Raw genomic sequence first — 7,500 nt, forward strand, 5'->3', positions numbered from 1 at the left:
GAGACCTACTGTTCGAATTGTCAGAAGCTATGAGATCCACTTCCTTTTGGAAAGGAGAAGGGAGAAGCAGCATTTCAACTGTGTGAGGATGGACTCTAGACCCACTCGTTCTGATTCTGTGATTGCAATTTCTCAAAATGGATCATAAAGTTGATCCTGTTTACTAACTCACTCTTGAAGTAGAAGTACCGGACCAGGTAACCAGAAGATAAGGCCACTCGGCAAGACTGGACTAGTTTAACACGGCTATCTAGTGGAACACTATATATATAGGACTTGTAGAGCTTGAAAAAGCTTGTTTTGGTCTTTTTTTCTCTTTTCTGGGCACTGAACTTCATAGACAGACTTACCAACTGATGAGCCAAAGTAGCAAATTTCTTATTCCTGGGAGGGGCGGACTCTACGTTGGTAGATCGAACTTTCATTTCTTCCTTCCATTTCATCTGTTCAAGTAGTCTCCTTTTCAAGTAGATACACTTTGATACCAGACTGGTGTGCATTCTATGCTTACCCAGCGAGCGAAGGAGCGAGCCAATTCCTCTGTTCCGGTAGAGCCAATTCCTTTGAAGAATTGTTTACTTTCTTGTCTTTCCTCCAGTGAACAGAGTGGAAGACCAGGTATCTTCATAGTTGGCTCTGGAATGATTGCTTGCAGGATTTCATATTTTCCAGTGATCAGCTTAGTTGGAAGAGATAGATAGGAGAAGCGAATGCTAGATGCGCGGTGTGCCAATCAATCCAATTTCGTGAGATCGAGTCAAGATAAGAAGGCAAAATTCTTTGGAGTAAAGTCGCCTGGAAGAAAGAATAGGAATTGATCTAGCTATAGTATAGATAGAGTGTCAGATGAAATGCTTGACAAGGCAAGGAAACAGAACTTCCACATCCTCTGTTCACACTACCTGGATTGGAATTGGTTCTATCGAGATATACTGACTTGAAACAGGAATTTCTTGGTAACTGCTGCTTCTTTGAAGCAAGTGCTTTCGGGTTGGCTCTTCTGATATGTGTATTTGCTACCCATACGGAACAATTTCATTGATGAAAGATGGATGGCTATTCTCCACATTTGCCAGCACAGTGCGCTTTTTCTCCTATTTCGTGATTCCTTCTTTCTGTCGCCATTTGAAAATGGATTTCTCCTCCTGGTTTTAGTCACACACGTCTTTTCCACCTAGGAAGGATGCCCCTACGATCATTCCATGCTCTGCCTTCGCCCGAGCGGTCCCCAGGGAAGGAAGCCAATAATGGGAGTGTCAGGGTGGAACTTCATTAATGAAAGGATTTGCACTGCCCCACCGTGCCGCAGGGACGAACTTCAATAGCCCATCATAGCACTCTCAGTCAGGGGGTTAGGGAACTCTTGAAGATATCGATAGAATAACATTTCTTTTTCATAAGTTTCAGTGGACGCAGAGCCAACAAGTGCAGTTCTTCAGCGTAAGGACAGGTTACAGAAAGGCCTATTTTGATAAGCAAGGAATTGCAAACAAATAGGTAGAGCAGAGAGCTAACCTAAGGAGCGAGCTTGTTGTAGTTGGTCTAAAGGGGGAAATAAAGGACTGTCCCGCTACTACTTCCTTGATTCCCTGGAAAGAAGGAAGACCGAGGGTAACTAACTCTTCCTTCGGAAAAATCTATATCCCAGCTCCTTTTCATCGAGCCTCCCCCCCGTTTGGAGTATAGCCAAGTGGTAAGGCATCGGTTTTTGGTACCGGCATGCAAAGGTTCGAATCCTTTTACTCCAGAGCATACTTATTCTAGAAAATAGAAAATGAAAAAGAAAGTCTCATCCCTACCCTAATAAATAAATGAAAGTAGATTTACATTATTTTTGTATTTCTAGGGGAAATGTTGAGGCAAACTTACGATGCTGACAAGCTGGTTATGTGCCGAGTTGGATTAGACATCGCAGGTTTCAGTTTAAGAATTGGGAAGAGGTTAAGAACCTAGTGGAATCCACTGCGATGGGAAGTGTTGAAGTGAAGAAAAGCCCCAATTTTGGAGAGGATTGCATAATTGGAGAGCAGAATTGGAGCAAAGCCATGATCTGGTAGGCGACTGGTACAAGTGCTAGACTGGAGCTAGACAAGAAGCGTTGATCAGGAACTTGAGCAATTCCAGAAACCTTAGAAGAAACTGGATATGTGGCAACAAGAAGGGCTTAGCCAGAATCTTGAAACAGGTATGATACCGACACATATCAGCCTGATGTGATGTACCTGAATTCATTCATGTTCTGTGGAGTCTTTCTTTTCATATTCTTATTTTTTTCTCAGTTTAATTAGGAAGCAAATGCGGTTTCAAGATGAACTCAACCTCGAAAAGGAATTCAATTAGCTGTGCAGTTAGCCCTTTGATCTTGAATAATTGGTTGAAATGGATATTGCCTGTCACTTGAAAATAAGGTTGTTTCATTTAGAATTCAGCAAGTTTCTTAGAAAATTGTTGTTAAACAGGTTGACGTTCCACTGGGAATGGAATAACAAAGGCTTTTGGCAGTTTGTGGATTGAGATGTGATTCGCTTTTTGAGTAATAGTTTCTTTCATTTGGTGTGCTCTTCCTGGAACCGGTAATAGGAAAAATTTGGTGCATTCTACTTTGCTGTTATGGTATTTACAATCCTTGAATTGTTTGAACCTGACTCTCATTATCTGTCTTCATGGTCTTCAGGGTATTTTGGATATCATGGAGGTAACTGACGATGAATTCGTCTCTTGCCTCACCGATCTGAACACGGAGTTTTCGAAGCTACAAGAGTGCTTGGTTAAACGGTGCCATTAAGTTTCAACTGTCTTTAAACTTACTACTTCAAGTGCAATTATCAACTCCTTGCAAAATTGTTGGCTTTCTCATCTACAAAAGGCAACTCTGGTATTCAAGGAAACAGATAATTAGGTTCCACTCATTACGTCAACTAAAGCAACTGCATCTGGAGCACTTACCAGGGAAAATCGAATAAATAATGACGTAGTACGAGGGGATTTTTTTCTCACTATTGCCATCCTGTGTTTAGTTCCAATTTCGTAGTAGGAGACAGACTCAAAGTCAATAGATTCCTGTCCTTTTCTATAGAAATAGGCTTGTTCAAGTGCTTAAAAAAGAGGTGACCCGAATGATTTCAATGAATTGCTATTTGGTCAGATTGGAACAATTGGATTCGAAAGGAAAGAAAGACTATGAACGAAGAGGGCCGCCCATGATCGATTGGATTCGGCAAATAAAGTAGAGGGCCCACCCGTGTCATCACTAGTCCACTGAACTAGGTGTAGATTGCTAACTCTCTTGTTGACGCCCGGAACTTATGTACGAGTTAAGAATGAATTGTTCCCGAGTAGAGAGGGCAGGATAAGGATTCAGTAAGAAGGAGAGTCTGCTTATGGAAATGCCATCCTCTCTTTCCTCAGTAACGGAGTGACTAGCTACCCCGACATTTTATTCCAGTTCCATTCATACTGGTGCAGGAGTCCAAAGTGCATCTTCCAACTCCCTAACTGCGTCTTCCATGAAGTTCAGGAGACCCCTCACGTGCCGCTGCCTGTGAGACTCGCCTTTGTACACTTTGTGCACCGCTTCTACTAGACCCCGCTACTACCTCGTATCCAAATACCTGCGATCTAGCTCATTCTTTTTTAAGCCCTGCAAGCCTAATAGAACCTTGTTTCCTGGGCCAAGTCAGCCTATAAGTAAGTAGGGCTGAAGACAATTTGTTTGTTAGTTTTTCAATCTACTTCCTTCTATGCTTAGAGTAAGTGGAAATGACCTCCTTGATCAGCAAGTAAGCGAGCGGTAGTTCAGTCTCCGGCAAGTGAGGCCGAATAGCCCCAGGTGTCCTTTTCCTTCTAAACTAGCTGCTCTCGCTTGACTCTTCTAGTGAGCAAGCAAACTGGTCGGGGAATAGGGTCGGATCAAAGTAAGGAATGGGAATATCACTCACTCGTTGAAGGTAAGCCAGAAACGGGGGTTGTCCTATCCCTTACTTAAGTCCTAGTCCATCTTTTCTTGCCCTAAAGGGGAAGTCAAGCAATAATGAGGGAACTTGACCCACACCTGACGAAAGAGTTTGGTTGCTCGAAGGAAGCAGAAGCAAAACCTGCTTTCTTTCTGTCCCAACCTCCAAGGGTTCCTCCCTGTATGACATAGTCCATTGGATTGGGGCAATGGTACGCACCTATGTTTGGTGTCCCCTCTCTCACTTCCTCGTCAGATCCTGGTCCCAAAGGGCAATACATTGAGTCGGAAAGACGGGGGGCTTTCATAAATTCCATTCTGTAGCCGAACTAGCCCCTGGATCAGCTCTCATAGTGGGAGAATCAGAGTCAAGTTAGGCGCAAAAGAGGGGGTTGACATCATTCGTCGTGATTGGATCAATCAGACTCCCCCATAGGAAATGCCAAGGGGCGCCTTTTCTCATTATCATCTACCGCCCATTTCTTCATCATCTACTGCTGCCTTAAGTGCGTAAAGTAGGCTCAGCTTCTTAGGTTTCTAAATATCTTGTAGTAGCCGAAGGTAGTCCAATCCGCTTGTTAGATTGAATTGAATCTTATATAACCTACGTAGCTAAAGAGAAAATCATAATAGTCTAAGTGGACCTCTCAAAGGTTTAAATAAGTAGACATTAGTCTTACTAGTTCGGTCTTTTTCTTTTTTTGTTATGATGCCCACATTTCATACTTCTCAATTCTTATTTATTCAAGGGTTCGTATGTATTGAGTGAATCTAGGTCTATTCAGATGCAGCTTCAAGAGAGTTTTGTTCGGACATTGTATGACCGTCTTCCCTTCCTGTCTGTCTCCTTCGGTCAGGTAGTTCTGCTTCCGATGCCGGAGGAGCAGGGTGGGATAAAAGGGTAGTTTCTGAGTTTGAGATGTCTGAGCTTGGAGGTTCCGCTTCTCTAATGTGATAATAAAGCAACAAGCAACGCTGCTCCCGTACGCTCATCCCTTGCTTGTTCTTGAGCGCTAGTCATTCATCCCTAGCTGGGTTCTTGGGATATCTTGATTCTCTTTATGATGATGTAAGGGTCGGCAACAATGAATAAGGAATCGATCAGAAGTTCGCGCCAATCAATCTTCTGTAGGAGTAAGAGGTAGCGCGAATCCCCTCTTTCTTCATTTGGAAGAGTGCTGGACCTCCACAACGTCAAACCATAGAACACAGCTCCTTTTGGTCGAACCCTAGGAAAGACGACTTTACCTTTTTCGTAGATAGTCTGAGTTCGAGCTACTGTAGTCTCCCCCGTTGACCTTCTTTTGTTGATAGAATCCTAAATGAGTGGAAACGACTCCCAAACTTGCTCCACAGTACTATACCATACAGAGTCGCGCCCTTGTGATATGATAAGAAAGGGGCCAGGCCACCCTCTTTTCTTTTCCGCACCAAGCCTTCTTGTAAAATCGGGTGTATAGCTCACTTGGTAGAGCATTGGGCTTTTAACCTAATGGTCGCAGGTTCAAGTCCGGCTATACCCAAAAAAAACACTCTTGTATTCGTAAGGATGCATAGTAGCCTTCAAAGAGAACTCTTTGGCCTTGAGAAAAGCCCCTTTCTCATCAACATCTCGACTTCGCTCGTTGTTTGAGGTCAGTATAAAGGAGATCAGATCTATCCCGGGAATTGAAGGATATAGAAATATGGAATCGAGCATAGATTATAGGAAACAAGCAAACAGAACAGGTTGGATCCCATCTTTAACTGCACAGAGCAGCAACCTACTATTGATTGATGATCTTACCTTCCTGAGAGTCAAGGAACAGCAGATGAGATAGCCGAAAGGGGGGACCCCGGGTAATAGGTTTCCTTTTCCGGTTTAGGCTTGAGAGAAATCAGGAACTGAACTAAGCACTCCACAAATATGGATTGGATTGGATTGTTTCATTCTGATACCAACTTTCATGCTCGAAGATAAGGTTGCCATACTGGGAAAGGGGGAAAGGAAATAGGATCCCCTCTCTTCTCTACAGGAATGAACTTCTCCTCGCCGACCACTGGCACTATACTTAGGTTAGGCGCAATAGGTGACTTAGGTTGGGTTGTCTGGATCAATCCTACAACGAATAGCTCTCTTTCCTTTTAATGGAACACTCACTAGACTATGCTAAATAAGGATAACTGCAAAGATAAGCCAGGTCATCTGAAAATCAAGGAAATATTTCCTTGATTTTCTGCATGGCATATTTCCTATCATTTCACAATCTACTTTTTTTCTTAGTTAGATACTATAGCACCTTCCCTTCATGGGGAGATGTTTATATACCATCTAAATTCATTCATTCATTCATTACTTACTTGCTCTTCTTTCCCAGTGATCGGAATAGCGATTTCCATGGATTGTAGGCCCTCGATTGTAATGATGGTATCAATGAAAGATGAAATAACATGATACTATTTAATGCAATGGTTGATAGAGAGAGGTCTAACCTTGATTGGGTAGACCGAGAAGCAAACCACTAAGCAACTGGACTGCAGCCCCGAGAAAACAAGCAGTTCGAAAAGCAAGTCAGGTATACGGTGGCGATGCAGCAACGATACGCATTCCCGCAAGGGGTAGTGAAAAGCCATTAGGGGGAAGAGATAGGTTTCTTATTCTAAGCCAAATTACTATACCATAAGGAGATTACCATTATGAGATGACACTTGAGAGGGCACTTTAAAGTGATTGAACCCACTTTCCATGTTAGTTTAAGCAACAATATCGCTAGGGACCAAAGTAGTGAAAACGGCAGCTCCATTTTTCAAAACTTTCTGTCTCATAAGACTGTGAAACCACACAATTTGACATTCCCCTTGGGAAATAGGGAAAAATAGGCCCCAGATTCCGATAACTTATGTCTCGCCTAGTGGAAAAGTACACAATTGACTAAGAAGATTGGAAGGTGGTACGAAAATACTCATCGGGTCTTTCGTTCCAGCAGTCATGATATAGCATCTAGCTTTGACCGCTCTTAAGGTGCTCGCACTCTTGGCTTGAATCGCCGACTTGTGTTTCGGTTTAACCGAAAAGCAGAATCCTATCATTTCACTACTCGACATAGGCTCCTCATTCATCCACCGGATAGGACGCCCCATCTATGTACCAAGAGAATGAGATATTCACTTTTTTTACATCTGTAACTACATCCTCACATTTCTTTTTTTGATCTCATGACTTTTTATGCGATCGAAAAACGAATGAGATCAGAAAGGCTGTCATTGGGGCAAACAATGCAATAGCTTCGGTGAGAGCAAAGCCCAAAATGGCATAACCAAATGATTGTTTAGCCAATGATGGATTTCGCGCCACGGAATGAATCAAAGAACTGAGGATGTTTCCAATACCAACAGCAGCTCCAGCTAAAGCAATTGTAGCAGCTCCGACACCTATTGATTTAGCACCTTCTAACATCTCGAGTCAAGAAAACACTTTTCTTGTCACGTTTTTCCTTCGCTGTTCTTTCTTGGATTTCTTGTTGATGATTCGAAGTACTTGGGCCTGCACCTCCATAATTTTCAAATAT

The 7,500-nt window shown here is 42.8% G+C and overlaps 1 protein-coding gene and 1 non-coding gene across 2 annotated transcripts; one reads left to right on the forward strand and one right to left on the reverse strand.

Annotated features, from left to right (window-relative positions):
• Positions 1–5,402: 5,402 nt before the first annotated feature.
• Positions 5,403–5,475, forward strand: TRNAK-UUU (transfer RNA lysine (anticodon UUU)). Its single transcript has one exon. It is a non-coding gene; the product is annotated as a tRNA-Lys (tRNA).
• A 1,647-nt stretch (positions 5,476–7,122) lies between these two features.
• Positions 7,123–7,404, reverse strand: LOC123071118 (ATP synthase subunit 9, mitochondrial-like). The gene has a single exon (XM_044494608.1). The coding sequence runs from the start codon at positions 7,386–7,388 to the stop codon at positions 7,146–7,148; it is 243 nt and encodes an 80-aa protein (XP_044350543.1). The 5' UTR covers positions 7,389–7,404; the 3' UTR covers positions 7,123–7,145.
• Between the last annotated feature and the right edge of the window lie 96 nt (positions 7,405–7,500).

This window comes from Triticum aestivum, chromosome 3B, assembly GCF_018294505.1.
Source record: "Triticum aestivum cultivar Chinese Spring chromosome 3B, IWGSC CS RefSeq v2.1, whole genome shotgun sequence".
NCBI classification, from domain to species: Eukaryota; Viridiplantae; Streptophyta; class Magnoliopsida; order Poales; family Poaceae; genus Triticum; species Triticum aestivum.